Genomic DNA, 16,023 nt, shown 5'->3' with positions numbered 1-16,023 from the left:
CATAATGTATAGCATTATGCATGTCTGTAAGGATATGTGTGTTGCATTATGAGATACTAAGACAAATGATGTGAAGTCATTAGCCTCTATATACAACTAGCCCAGTCGTGAAATGACTACACAGGCAAACTTAGTTTGCTTATACTTGGATAAAGGATGAAACCAAGAATATAATTTCTTGGCATCTTTAATTTAAATGACATAACTGATATTGTTCTTTCAATGAATCATATTGTTAAACTGTGAATGAAATTTTTATGTATATTTTGTTCTTCATTCACATTTAACATAACCTATCATATATTAAGCATGACTTGTTTAAAAATTAATTGTTAATCCCTTGCTTAAGAATTATTTTTCATGTATTATTCCTGAATTTCATCAGCTATTATTTGATTAAATAATTTTAATGTATATTTTACTATTGGAAGGACCCAGTGATAAATATCATTTATCTTATTTACTTTATTCCTTCAATAATATTATGAGAAATTATATGTATATAATTTAATGTACCTTATATATATACTGTAACATATATTTTATTATTATTAATTGTAAATGAAATGAAAGAGAAAATTAAGTAGCTGTAATATTTTATTAATGTTTTTCATTACTCAATGTAAAAGTATAGTCTTATGTAACATTAACGCAAATGTTTACGTTTTGTTCATTGCCATGGAGAGAGAAATAAAATGGAACGCACGTGGGTAGACTGTGAGCTTCGATAACGAGGAGAGAAGAAAAATATATATATGAGTGGTAATATAAGAATAAGGAGGGGGAGAGTTTTTGGAAATGGGAAAAAGGAAGGATATAAGCAAGGGGGTGAAAGTAAATAAAAAGGACTGAAGGGCAGGAATTCAAGAGAGTAGTATTTTAAAGTGTGCTAAGACGAAGTGAAAACTTATAGATAGCTGAAAGTAAAGTCAGCAGTGGCATTAATAGGGATTTGGTGCCGTATTTGGATAATTAAAGGACTGGAAGGTTAATGAAGGATTCAGAATAGATCCAGTTAGCTTAGAATTACTGCTTATTTCTATATTGCTTTTAGGAAGAATTGTACGGAGCTTAATTTGTTGTGAAGTAGTAAACAAGGATATCAATCTGCCCTATAGTTGCCGTCGAGAATTGTGAAGCGCGACAAATAATAATCTAGTTATGACCTTGAAGAATTTCTTTTAAATGTGTTCCATAGGTGTAATAAATATAATTTGAAGATGTGCTCACATTAAATCTGACATGCTGAAGATTAATTCCGGTAAGGACAGTCATATTTTATTTGTTTCTGTGTGTGAAGACTTGAGTGATAGTTCCATTTTGCTCATTCTAACATTTACTGTGGCATATCGCCGAAGTTAGAAGTTAAAATTAATTTGCCTTGAAATAATATCTGCCGTGTTTAATGAATGATAAGTGCCAACTGAGAGTTAAGTGTGGAGTATAACTGAGAAATATGAGCAAACTAATTAAACAAGAAATTCTGTTGTATTAATCTGAGTAAGGAATCTTGTAATTGAGAAAACTGTGAAACTTGTATGTGAAGATTTTGAAGACTGAATCAATATGAATGATTTGACCTGATGTACTAACTTAATTGTAATGTCTCAATTTAGAAGTGGAATTCATGTATTTGTCATATAACCTTATATTAAATGTTTAGTTTTATTAATTTCAATACTGTGTTTGCCTGATTCTTTTTTATTGCACCGTTCATAAATAATTCGAATCTAGCGGGAGCCTCAAATGAAAAATATTGAATTCGGCCTGAATGAGTAAGGAGACTGCTAATTTAATTGAAAATTGATTCTACTATTTTATATAGACTAATCTAAATGTAGAGTGGCGCAGTATAAATATAAATTTCTCTATATTTGTATTAGTGATCAATTGGCAATTAATAGATTTTATTAATAAGAGTACGTTACAACAAAATGGCGGATTCGAAACTAGGATGTACGTTCCAACAATATCATGATGATGCAATAATCTGAACTGCTATGTGCTAATGAAGGTGGAGATTTGAACCTATTCTTAGTAATGACAAAAGCAATTATACATGACTTAGTTGTCAAAAACATACTATATATAAAAGAGAGAATATCAGTAAATAAACACCAAAGGCAACAAAATGTATGTGGAGTATACTTTGAATAAAGTGGCTCAAGTCATTACTAATAAATACCTCTGAAAAAGATGAAATTAGCAAAAAAAAAAAAATTACTTGGAAATCAGAAAACAAAATTTCAGATTTTGTTTTGTTTCATTTTCTAAATTTTGAAACATTACACAGCTTCTAGTCACGTACATGATATCTTCAGTCTATACCAAGAAAATCAAAAATAACTTGAAAACTTTACTAGTCTGTCAACTTGGTCATCTCCAATCACAAAGAGAAAAGAAACAGAAGTGATGAATGTCAGCATTAGTCAACCAAACGGAAGGGGAAAAATGACAGCTGGTATCAATGCAAGCTTTGTGATTGGACACAACCAAATTATGTACAGGCTGGCATACTGACTATTCTCTGAGAACAGTTAACTAATGCGACCGTTTGAAATTTAAACATGAATTCTAGATTTTAACAATATCATGTTAAAATCTAGAATTAATGCATTCGTACTTTTTCAATGTTGTCATTTTGTGTGCTTTATATATGGTTCCTTCCAATCCTTTGTGTTCGGTCTTCAGTGTATAATTTCCAACCATTTCCTTTGTTCTGTTTTCTACTATTTTTTCTTTTGTTTTATTTCCTCTAAATTTCTTTTGTTTTATTTCCTCTAAATTTCTTTTGTTATATTTTCCATGAATTTCTTTTGTTACATTCCCTGTGATTTTTTTCTGTTACATTTCCATGACTTTCTTTCGTTATCTTTTCTGGCTATTTCCTTTGTATCCTGATTATGATGTCATTTGCTAATTCAGTTCACCAGTGAAAGTTTTTCAGTAATAACAGTAAGCAGTTTATTATTATTATTATTATTATTCCTGTAGAAAGGCAAACTACACTGGTTAAACATGATAATTAATACTTAAGGAATTGACAGCTTATACCAGAAACATAAATTAAATCAACTTTAATATATACTTTCCAATATTTCGGTAACGTCATGTTGCCATCTTCATGGAACTTAAGATAAAGACACGTGCACGCAAGTACTACATAACAGCAAATGAGAAACGAAGCGAGGAAGCTACCATTTTCCTAAAATCCTGATGGACTTTAGGAAAAAGTCCCCTGGTGGGCTATATTAGGTTCTTGGCCTTTGGGCTGAAGTTCTTCTGATGTATTTTTCCCAAATTTGGGGCAGCCCCATGCAGCCAAATTTGTTGAGGTTTAGTGTTCCTAAGGGCTGAGGCTGATTCCATGAATAGTCTTTCATATTTGAACTTGCTGCGGTGTATTACTGTGGCTTTCTTCCACCTTATTCTGTGCCGAGTATCCAGAGCATGGTCTGCAAGCCCAGAGTGGCTGTACTGGTGAAATCAGATGTAGTCCTTGTGTTCTGATATTTACTGTCCTGCCCGTTTGGTCAAAGTAGGACAATTTACAGCTGCAAGGGAACTGGTATACACCAGGTAGGTCTAGGAAAAGTGGTTAGTCTTTAGTGAAGAGGATAAGGGATGCCAATTTTCTGTAAGGTCTGTAACAAGTGGTCAAGTCATGTTTTTTTAGGATTTTGTTGATTTTTTCCGAGGTGCCTCGGATGTAGGCAATGGTGATGGATTTAGAGTACCGTATATTTTCGCATATAATGCGATCCATGTATAATGCGATCTAGAAATTTTGTTTGAAAACTAGCCCTAAAATGTCATATTCACATATAATGCGATGTGTTAATCTTGTTCCCTAACATTATAAATAAAACAATACGAATTAACGAAAGAAATATTTATTTTAAAACAAAATGTCAAAATCCTTTAAATTCTTCTTCATCTTTTGAGTCATCAAACATTTCATTTATAAATTCATCTGTATGCATTGCATCATCGTCATCATGCTCTCCATTTTGTGGCATCATCCTCGCTTTCATATATGACGTCATCTTCGGATCCATCCATTGAATTACTTATTCCACATTTAAGAAATGAGCATTGAATCATTTCAGATGGTATGGAATCCTTGGGATTCCATACCATCTGAACGGCTTTAAACGGCTTCTTTATTTAAAGAAGCCGTTAAAGTGATCTTTAAACGGCTTAATCAAGCGGCTGCAAAACGGAAGTTAGACCATCCGGTATGACTGCTAGGTCTGCATACGTAGCTCATGCTTTCTCTTTGCCTGCCTCCGTTAAATGCACTCGGAACATATCCCAGAATAGCATGTTTTGTTGACATAACAAGGACTTGGACGTATCTTGATCCAGCCACAATTGTACACCTTCTTCATCCATCCAACCTTTCTGATTGGCGCGAACAAAGACACCTGGTGGAAATTTCATATGCTTCGGAATTCTCTTCCTTTTAAATATCACTGTCGGCTTTAATTTTGTTCCATCTGCCATGCATGCTAGAACAATGGTAAAATGCATTTTTTCATGTCCCGTTGTTTTTATGAGGACACTCTTTTCACCAACTGAGTTTACTGTTCGATTCCCAGGCATATCAAAGTGCATGGGCATCTCATCCATATTGCCTATTTGGGAAAGTTCATATCTGTGACACTTCCATAATTTTATGATAAATTTATGGAAAGGACTCCACTTTTTCTTCAAGCTGCTTTGGTAACTTCTGCGCAATTTTTGTTTGGTATCGTAATGTTAATGCTTTGCATCCCATAAATCTGTTGCACCACCCAGGCTAAGCAAGAAAGATGAAATATCTAGTGTGTCCTTGAATTTACCATTCTTGAGTTGTAGAGCTCAAAAACGAAATGCATGTCTTGTTACTATAATGCCAAGCATGCATCAAAATCCATTCATTTAGCTCTTCTTCGAGTTCTGGAAAGGATACTACATATCCACGATGGGCACGTTTTGTTTTGGGGATTTTTTCAAGACTCTTTTTGCTTACCCTAAAGTCTAATATTTCTCTCTACTACACCAAATTCTCTCATAGCAACACTGTTATTATGTTCTTCTGCAAACTGCACTACACACAATTTAAATCCTGTTTCAAAAGATGAACGTTTACATTTCTGTTGGCTCATTTTCAGGCTAGGTTTGTTTAACGAATAATATTTAAAATGAACTGTGGTTAAACCGATATAACTGTGCTAATACCCCGCCAAGGTGGCGGGATATTAGCACTACTTACATTACTGGCTTTATGTGCAGATACGATGTGCGCTCGGTCACCGAATGTGAGGGGGTCAAGTAGATTTGGTTGCATAGGCATTAGGTAGTATATATTGTGTGTGCAAGTCTAATAAGATGTTATATTTTTTAAGATCCACATATAATGTGAACTGCTAACTTTAGGCCATAAATTTTAACCATAAATTTTTCGCATTATACGTGATAATATACGGTAAACTTTTTTGTGAAGGGGGGGAGAAGGTGGGTTATGGATATCTGGTTTTAGTATTTTTAGGATTTTTTTTTTTTTTTGGGGGGGGGGGGGGGGGGGGTAGCCATTGGCTGAGAAAGTGTTAAGGATGTGATTTAGTTCAGTGGTGAGAGATTGGTCATTTGAACAGATTAGTTTAGCCCTGTTGAATAGTGCCTTAATAACTCCATATTGTTGTGGGGGGGGGGATTGTTGATGAATGTATCTGCCTGTATGGGTGGATTTTCTAAAAACTGAGAAAACCAAGGTACCATCAGTTTGGCGGGTGACTAGTGTGTCTAGGAAGGGGAGGCTATTGTTTTCCTCGTTTTCCAGGGTGAACTTGATTCTAGGGTGTTGGTTGTTTAAGTGTTTTAGGAAGGAGAGGAGTGTATCCGGGCCATGTGGTCATATAGCGAACACATCATCAATGTAGCAAAGCTATATGGTAGGTTTTTGTGGAGCAGAGTTTAAGGCTTTCTCTTCAAATGTCTCCATAAAGAAGTTGGCCAAGGGTGGGGAAAGAGGTGAACCCATGGCTGTCCCCTCTATCTGTTTGTAGAATTTTTCCTGCCAAACGAAATAGCCTGAGTTCATTGTGAACTGAAATAGGGCTGAGATATCGGGAGGAAATTTAGCTTGGATTAGCTCTAAGATTTCTTTCAGGGGAGACATTTGTGAATAAGGAGGAGACGTCAAAACTGACCATTATATCATTATGTTGGAGTGCAAGGTTTTCTATACCGGCTTTGAAGTGGGCTAAGTTTTTTATGTGTGATGGTGTGTTGCCAGTATAGTGTGAGAGCACTTTGGCTAAATATTTAGCTAGTTTGTAAGTTGGGGAATCAATGCCATCTACTATGGGACGTAATGGTACATTTTATTTATGTATTTTCGGGAGCACATATATATATATATGGGGGGGGGGGATCTAGATTTATATGGTTTTAGTCTATTAGTAATCTCCGCAGGCCAAGAAGTGACCTTCTTAAGGGGCCTATGGAGTTTTCTAATTAGTGAGTGGGTGGGATTGTATTCAATGGGGAGGTAAGTAGCTCGATCTAATAGTAAAGCCTTAAGCTTACCTGTGTAGTCAGTATGATTGAGTACCACAGTGGCATTCCCCTTATCCGTTTTGGTGATAACTATTTCTTTTTTTCTTCATTTTTCTTCATTTCCTGTAGAGACTTGTATTCAGTAATGGACATGTTGGTTTTTGGTGGTTTTGCTTTTGTGAGAACACAGGCTACATCCAATCTAATATCGTTGGCGATGTAGTTTGGAAGGTGGCAAATCATGCATTCAATCTGGATCATTAATTCCTCAGCTGGTAATTTCCTGGGAGCAATGGCAAAGTTGTGACCACGTGACAGAGCATTGAGTGCTTCAGGCTTCAAGATAACTGAAGAAAGATTAACTACAGTGTTGGTTTGGACGTCGAGTTCTTTTTTAATTTATCAAACTTGTTGATATGTTGACTCCATATTCTTTTGAATTTGGAGACTTTTGAAGTAAAAGCCTTAAACTCTGCCCCACAAAAACCTACCATATGGCTTCGCTACGTTGTTGATGTGTTCGCTATTTGGCCACATGGCCCGAATACACTCTTCTCCTTCCTAACACACTTAAACAACCAACACCCTGGAAAAAGAGGAAAACAATAGCCTCCCCCTTCCTAGATACACTAGTCACCCGCCAACCTGATGGTACCTTGGTTTTCTCAGTTTTTAGAAAACCAAGGCAGATACATTCACCAACAATCCCCCCCCCCACCTCACAACAATATGGAGTTATTAAGACACTATTCAACAGAGCTAAACTAATCTGTTGAAATAACCAAGCCCTAACCACTGAACTAAATCACATCCTTAACACTTTCTCAGCCAATGGCTACCCCCCCCCAAAAAAAAAAAATTCCAAAAAATACTAAAACCAGATATCCATAACCACCTCCCATTCACAAATCCATCACCATTCCCTACATTCGAGGCACCTCAGAAAAAATCTGCCCCAAATTTGGGAAACATTCATCAGAAGAACTTCAGCCCAAAGGCTAAGAACACCTAATGTAGCCTGCCAGGGGTCACCATCACCGAAATGAAGCAAGGAAAACGGTAGCTTCCTTGCTTTGTTTCTCATTTGCTGTTATGTAGTACTTGCATGCACATGTCTTTATCTTAAGTTCCCATGAAGATGGCAACGTGACGTTACCGAAATATCAGAAAGTATATATTAAAGTTTAATATATACTTTGATTAAATCATATATAATATATGATTTAAATTAAATTAAATCATATATAATATATGATTTAATTTAATTTATATTTCTAGTGTATGCTGTCAATTCTTTAAGTATTAATTATCATATTATTATTATTATCATTGTTATTCAGGCCTCCATGGAGTCAAAAAACTCATCACGGGAGGTCCTTCCTAGGAAACCCAAAGTCTCTCAAGACTCATCATGGGAGGTCCTTCCTAGGAAACACAAAGTCTATCATACCACTCCCTAAACTCATTGACTGTTCTCGCTCTCACCACTCTATCAGGTAATGCATTCTATGGTTCAACCACCCTCCATGCAAAGAAACCATTCCTCACCCTCTTGATCACAGTTTCCTTTTGTAACTTCCAGGGATGGCCCCTTGTCATCACTCTTTCACGCTGTTCAACCAAACAAAAGAACTCCCCCAGTGTCAACCTGTAACAGCTCTCAACAGCTTAAAAGTCTCGCTCATATCACCTCTCCTTCTTCTATCCACCAAATTCTGCAGTCCACATTCCGTCAGCCAATCCTCATAACTAACATTGTAGTCCTGAAACCATCTTTGTTATCTGCCTTTGTACCCTTTCCACAGTTAATTTATCACCTTCAAATCCTGGGGACCAAATCTGTGAACAACAGTTTAAGTGTGGTCTGATCAGAGTCCTATACAACGAATGATAACTCTTTTATTCCTGCTGGTCAGTGTCCTTCTCATTATTGCAGCAATCCTCTGTGTTACCTTCACCACCTTTGCAATATGTCCCCTAAATTTCAGGTTTCTATCAATCATCAACCCCAGATCTCTTGTCTCCCCCTACTTCCTCCAGTATAGCTCCTCAAATAGAGTATGCAGCATCCCATCAATGTGCCCCAAACCTCAAGACCTTACATTTTGCTGCATTAAACTGACACCCCCATTCATTTGCCCATCCATCTAGCTTATTCAAATTCTCTTTCAGGGCTACCACATCTGCAGGGTTACTAATAACCCTTCCCAGCTTCACATCATCTGCAAACAACTGACAATCCCCTTGCAGTCCACTGACAATGTCCTTGTTATAAACGTTAAACAGTATAGGTCCCAGTACTGAGCCCCTGTGAGGCCCCACTTGTAACCCTCTGTCTCCTTGAAACTGCCTTGCCATACACAACTCTCTGATGCCTATCGGACAGCCAATCCTGAATCCAATTGACCAACCTCACATCCAGATCCATGTGCTGCAACTTAAATATCAGCTTATCATGTGGCACCCTGTCAAATGCCTTTGCTAAATCCAAGTAAATGGCAGTATATGCCTTTCCCTCGTCTACTGCTCTTGTAACTTTATTATAAAAGGCTAGCATATTAATAAAACAAGAGTGCCCCTTCACAAATCCATGTTGACTCTAACAGATAACATTACCCTCATCTGCCCAATGCTGTATACGGTCCCTCACTAATTTTGCCAAGATCTTAACTACTGATGACACACAAACTGGTCTATAATTAGACACTCCCAGTCTGCTACCACCCTTATGCAATGGCACTATCTTACCTTCCTTCCATTCCCTGAGCACCTTTCCCGTAGCAAGACTTTCATTGAAAAGCCAGGTCAAAGGAGCTGTCAGTTCTTTAGCACATTCTCTCAAAACTCATGGTGAAATACCATCCAGTCCCACAGGTTTACTGATATCCAGAGAGAGTACTCAGCATCTGGAACACACTCTTCTCCTGAACCTCTAAACCTCGAACCTGCCCTATCCCTCTAGTATTAAAATTTACTCCTCCAGGATGAAATACTTCAATAAAGTGTTCCCGTTTTTATCGCACAATGTCAATCTTCCACAGTCATTCCGCCTGCTACTGGCCACATAGCTAAAAAATTTTATAGGATTTTCTTTGGATCTTAGGGCCAACCTCTTCTCATATTCCAGTTTCGCCTTCCTTACCATACTAGTCACTCTCCTGCCCTGTGTCTTATATTCTTCATGCATCTGCTCTTCACCTGTCTCCTTATATCTCTTCCATAGCTTCTTTTTCACATGCAGTTCCTGTTTAATATTGTTTGTCATCCACTTTACTCCAAATTGTGTCCTCTTCTTCACTAGTGGAATACAGTTTACTATTGCTGCTAACAAATATTCCTTCACAATTTCCCAAGCACTAATATATTTCTCAATTTCTCCCTCCATGAAACTTCCCCAAGTTGACGTCTAAGACTATTATAATCACCTGCCTTATAATTCCACATACGATCCTATCTCTTTCATACTCTTGCATGTCTATTCATCTTCCAAGTCAAAACCACACGGTCATTCTCTCCAACTGGTGGGAGAGATGTCATCTCAGTTATTATCAACTCTTCTGATGCTATGACCAAATCCAAAACTCTTGAACCTCTTGTTCCCTAAGACATTTGTCCCTCAAGAATTCTAGAAATTCCATTCCCTTATTGCAACATGCATCTTCCTCTCCCCCAATTTATACTACTGTAGTTAAAATCTCCCATGACAATCGTTCTTCTTGCACTTGCCACGCTCAACTGTCTAAACATCTCTTGGTCCCTACCCTCTGTGTTCCTTGGTCTGTAGCAACACCCCACTAAATATCCTGTTCTGCCCACCTCTACCTCACATCATATGCTTTCAAAATCATTAGTGTCACTGCCTTCCAAAGCCTCCACTCGTAGAGGACATAATTCGTCACTTATCATAAGCAGCAGTTTTATTGTTTATAATGGTTCTATGGCACTTAAGGCTGGGACCCTTTCTGTATTATAGCATATCATTTTTTTATAGTGGTGTTCGCTATCTACTTTAGATAAATACATCTACTGTATTTATCAGACAAATTCAGTAGTATTTAGTCAGTCAGATAAGTAAGATTTACGCAAACATATTTACAAAGTTTCTAAATTAAGATGCATGTAATCATGAAAATCTACATGTTGTTTCTGCTGCATAAATTTATTTTATCAGAAAAGATTCTAAATATATTACTATATACTCACATCTTTATTAATAAATTACATCAGCCAATTTTAAAAGAAATCTGTTCTAGAATTTTGCTAGTTTTTTTCATTATTTAAAAGTTTTCAAATAAAATGTTAGGGACAAAAAACTTGTAAATATTGCCATGTGGCTTCATATAAATAAGTGCTTGGGAATGTACAACAAATGACAACAGAAAATATGAACATATGAAAAAAAAAGTAAATACAATGGTGTTTTATTGAATTGTTCCTCTTGATTTCACGAGAGATGCATGAAACATTATAATTTTCAAGATATATTGATGGCAAACTTCTATTATAGGACTATTTACATGACTGGCAATCTGATTTATTGGTATTACTTTCATTGGTGTGACATCATACATGAAGGTGTGTTACTTTCATACACATGAAAATAGTTTGGAATTAGCACAGAAGAGAGAGGGAGAAAGAGAAGAAATGTTTGAAGTAGAAAAATAACACAAGTAGGAAGTTTGTTTGTTTTTAAGAATGAACTAAGTAAGATCTGTTGATATTACATTTGCAAAGATTATGTACGAAATAATTTCTTCATATATTTCCTACTATTTTTCAGATATTTTGTCATTTTCATATCTGAAAATGACAAAAAAAAGGTCTTATAGTGCCAAAGTTTAAAGAATAAAGAGAATAAGAACACTGATCATGACAAAAGTGGCATAAAAAACTGCTGAAGATAATGATATTCTATATGTTAAGAATAGTTACTTTGGAATATTATTTAATGAAAAGAAGACTGACAGAACAGTGATAGAAAATATTCAAGAAGGAATGTTTTTTCAACTATTTCAAGCTTTATTATTAACAGAAAGGAAGACAAAGATTTCAAAGAAAGTTAATTGCAATATGCCTGATAGTCATTCTCATAAAGCACAATTCTTGAAGATCCAAGGCAAATAAGTTATTGGTTTCAGGAAATTTAAACTGCCCAGTTTAGCAACGAGGCAGAAAAGAAATGATAATATGAGAGAGATATTTAAGTTAGTGAAAGGATTTTATCAGATTATAAAGAGATTTTACATTATATAAGAATTGTTTTTCAGATTATATAGGGATTATATACAGTGGAAGGCGAGAAGAGAAGAGAAGAGAAGAGAAGAGGTCAATCCTATTAGTTATACAAGGTGTCCCTGAAATCATGGCCCAAACGTGAGGGGATGTTATTACATACCGAAACCACCAATATTCATCATAGAATATGCAGCCGCAAATGCAGCCCAGTGCTGGTAGGGGGGGCACAGATGAGGATGCACGGCTTAAAAGCGCTGGATTGGCCACACCCCGGCATTCTCAGCATCGACTGGACACGAGATGGAGCAGTTTACAAATGCAGAGAAAGCCGATATGCACCTAATGTACGGCGTAGCCGAAGGCAATAGTAGAGAGATGCAAAGACTGTATCGTGAGCAATATCCTATGCACCGTGTACCCGATCATAAAATGTTTGCGCGACTGCACCATCAGCTGTGTGAGGCAGGCCCCTTCCATGTCAGTTGACATGATGCCGGTGAGCACGGATGGTCACAATGCCAGCTATGAGTGAGGACATCTTGTGTATGGTGACAGATAACCCAGGTACAAGCATGCGATCCACTGCCCGGAGCCTGGGTGTGCATTGGAACAGTGTCTGGCGAGTACTGCATAAAGAAAGGCTACACCCCTATCACTTGCAGCAAGTGCAGGCATTGACAGCTTTTGATTACCCCCTGTGCAAGGATTTTGCCCAGTGGTTCCTGCAGCAAAGTGTCGTACAGCTCGATTTCCCCACTCATCTGCTCTTTAGGGAGGAATCAGCTTTCTCACATGAAAGCATAATCAATGTCCATAATGCGCATTTGTGGGCAGCACAGAATCCCCATGGTACACGTCCACAGTCGAACCAGCAGCGGTTTGCCATCAATGTCTGGGCGGGGATTGTGCATGACTACTTAATTGAACAAACATACCGTATTTCTCTGCAACAGATTTTGCCAGAATTGCTTCAGGATGTTCAAGTCACCATCCGCTCCCATATGTGGTTCCAGCACGATGGGGCACCTGCCCATTTCGGCATGGACATGCATCAGCATCTTAATGCCACATTTGGGAACCGATGGATTGGGCATGGTGGTTCCATACCATGGCCCCCCTCCAGATCGCCCAATCTTTCTTGTCTCGATTTCTTTCTGTGGATACATTTGAAGAGTGTCGTATACGAGACACCCATGCAGTCTGCAGAGGATCTGGTAGCCAGACTGTCCATCTCAGCCGGTGATGTGTGCAACAAGCCCGGTATTTACAAGCAAATACGCCAATCATTACTCCGCCATTGAGCAGATTGTATCAACGTTGGTGAGCAGACATTTGAGCATTTGTTGTAATAATCTCCAATAAATGTCACTCTGGAAACCTGTGTCTGTCTGTCCTTCATTTTTGACTCCTCACTGCATTTGCGGCAGTATATTCTATGACAAATATTGGTGGTTTCGGTGTGTACTACCATCCCCTCACGTTTGGGCCATGAATTCAGGGACAACCTGTATATAAGTGTGATGAACAAGGGAGTGAGGAAGAAATTTTTTATATAGAGAGTGGGGAGGATGAGTGGAATGAAGTGCTGAAGCATGTTTATGAACACACGAGTTATGAATGAGTTTAAGTTTCAATATGGTTGGTATGTTGCTGGATGAGTGCATCCTCTTGTAATAAGCATATTAATTCCATGAGGTTTGTTAATTATAATAATAATTATACAATATGAATTCAGTATTGCACATTAATATTCAATTATAATTAAACTTTCACTATTATTAAACTGAAGTTAAATTATATGATGGAGAAGAATATCAATGAAAGTTTGATTCTTTCAATATTTTAAAAGAATAAAACTTTTTTTTTTAAGTAAAGCAAAAGTTTGATTCTAATAAAATACATTAGTGAACTGAAGCACATAAATATCAGTATATGACAATTAATTTTTTATTAATATAATTGCTTTTAACTGATATGTTAAATTATACATTTTTGATAAACATGTGGTGTGTGTGTGTATATATATATATATGAGGGTGATCTGAAAAGTTCTCAGCCTCGGCCATAGATGGTAACATTATCGGCAAGTTTTTTTTTTTTCTAAGTTGGCACATATGTCATAAGCATCCATGTGAAATTGCAAGTCATTCTATCAAATAGTTTGTTTTATACAGCTGTCTGAAGCAAAAGTGTTGTCTGTATCCCTTGAAATGGATAAAATTGAGTATCATGCGGTTACAAAAGTCTTTCTAAAAGAAAGTTTAACGCCAAAAGAAATTCATTCGAAGTTCATAAAAGTTTATGGGCACTCTTCTCCTCAATTTTTGACAATTATAAAATGTGCTGCCAAGTTTAAACGTGGCCATACCAACCTTCAAGATGATCCAAGTGAAGGAAATCCAAAAAGTGTAACAACATCAGAAATCATTGATCAAGTGCACGATATGGTATTGGATGACTGGCAAGTCAAAGTGCATTAAATTGCTGAGACTATTGGCATTTCAAAAGAATGTGTAGGATATATTTTGCACGAAGAATTGCAAATGACAATGCTTTGCGCAAGATGGATGCAGCACATGCTCAGAGCAGATCAAAAATGCACTCGCATGAAAATCTCTGAACAGTGCTTGGAGAGTTTTAACAAGAATAAAATAAAACTGATTTTGTGCATCGATTTATTACTATCGATGAGACTTGGATTCACCATTACACACCAGAATCCAAACAGCAGTTAAAATAGTGGACAGAAGCCAGTTGTTCAGCACCAAAGAAGACAAAGTCAGTTCCATCAGCAGGATGCCATCATCAGGTCATGTCATCGATGTTTTGGGATGCTAAAGGCATCTTGTTTATTAATTATCTTGAAAAGAGTAAAACAATAACCGAGGAATATTATTCCGCACTTTTAACCAGACTAGATGAAAAAATTCATGAGAAAAGACCCAGTTTGCAGAAAAAAAAATCATCTTTCATCAGGACAATGCACCTGCCCACAAGGTATTTTGGCAATGGGAAAATTAAGGGATCTGCACTATGAATTGTTGGAACATCCACCCTATTCTGCAGATTTGGCTCACTCTGACTTCTGTCTCTTCCAAAAGCTAAAACTCTTCCTTGCTGGTCAGCGTTTTTCTTCGAATCTTGAGGTGATTTCCACTGTAGAGGGGTATTTTGCAGATCTTACTGAGAACTACTACAGGGATGGGATAATGGCGCTGGAGCATCGCTGGAATGAATGTATTAGTCTTAAAGGAGATTATGTTGAAAAAATAAAAATAATTTTGAAATTATAAATTCATTTGTTCATTGTTAAGCCAATAACTTTTCAGACCACCCTCGTGTGTATATATATATATATATATATATGCATGTAAAAAATTCTTACCTCAACAACAGTATAGCCTAGTTTACTTAACAATTTTACTACAAGTGCATTGGCTCCAATCACTTCCTGAGAATTCAATGTGATATCTTTAAAACCCCAAACAAGTATAGCAATTCTATAGAAAAGGAAAAAAAAAGTGGTTTAATTGCTAGTGGTTTGTTTTATGTGACTCCAACCCATGAAAATTACCTATAGTACATTAGTAGTAATGAGTGAGCAAAGAGATTTATTTCTTTTGTAATTTTTCTTTCATTTATTTTTTACATAATCCAGAAACCTTGCTCAAGAGACAACAAGATGGAATTTTTCAAACCATATTAGACCTCCAATAAGAAATGCGGTGTCTCACACTTGACAATGAAATTCATGTCTTACCTCAAGCTGTCAGTCACTCACTCACTCTCTCTCACACAAACACACACACACACACACAGCAGGAAACCATTATTAGTTGGAAAGCAAGTATGATAACCACTAAGCCAAACACACTGAAAATTATTTATTTATTTATCTTCCTTTTATGTGACTCCCACCCATGAAAGGTCATGCATGAACTTACAGTACATTAGTACTATGGTTGGGATAAGGATTTTTTTTTTCTATTTTATTCATTTTATATAATTTTTTGTCGTTTATTTATTTTTTATATAATCTGGTATGTCTGCTCTAGAAACTAAACATGGAACTTTGTTCAAGCCATTTCAGTGCTTCAATAAACAGGCTGGTGGTGGTGGTGTCTCAAACTGCACAATGAAATTTAATTCCCACCTAAAGACAATCACAAATATCCATACCCACTGCAGAATTTGGACCCATAGACTGTTTGATGGAATGCAGATATGACCATTAGCCAACCAGGT

The 16,023-nt window shown here is 36.7% G+C and overlaps 1 protein-coding gene across 5 annotated transcripts in view; it reads right to left on the bottom strand.

The window, feature by feature from the left end:
- Nucleotides 1–16,023, bottom strand: part of LOC150093801 (FAST kinase domain-containing protein 4-like) — a 162,066-nt gene that overhangs the window by 28,088 nt on the left and 117,955 nt on the right. For 3 of the 5 annotated variants that reach the window (XM_090412988.1, XM_090412986.1, XM_090412987.1), the window contains exon 7: nt 15,164–15,278. The exons of the other annotated variants lie outside the window; for them this stretch is intronic. In XM_090412988.1, coding sequence (XP_090269114.1) covers nt 15,164–15,278 — 115 coding nt within the window. The remainder of the gene's footprint in view (nt 1–15,163; nt 15,279–16,023) is intronic. 5 annotated transcript variants of the gene reach the window in all.

This window comes from Typopeltis vanoorti, chromosome 23 (assembly GCF_054136105.1).
Source record: "Typopeltis vanoorti isolate ZY-2024b chromosome 23, IOZ_Tvanoo_1.0, whole genome shotgun sequence".
Taxonomy (NCBI): domain Eukaryota; kingdom Metazoa; phylum Arthropoda; class Arachnida; order Uropygi; family Thelyphonidae; genus Typopeltis; species Typopeltis vanoorti.
The sequence above is the reverse complement of the archived record's forward strand: the minus strand, read 5'-3'. Positions and strand labels throughout refer to the sequence as shown.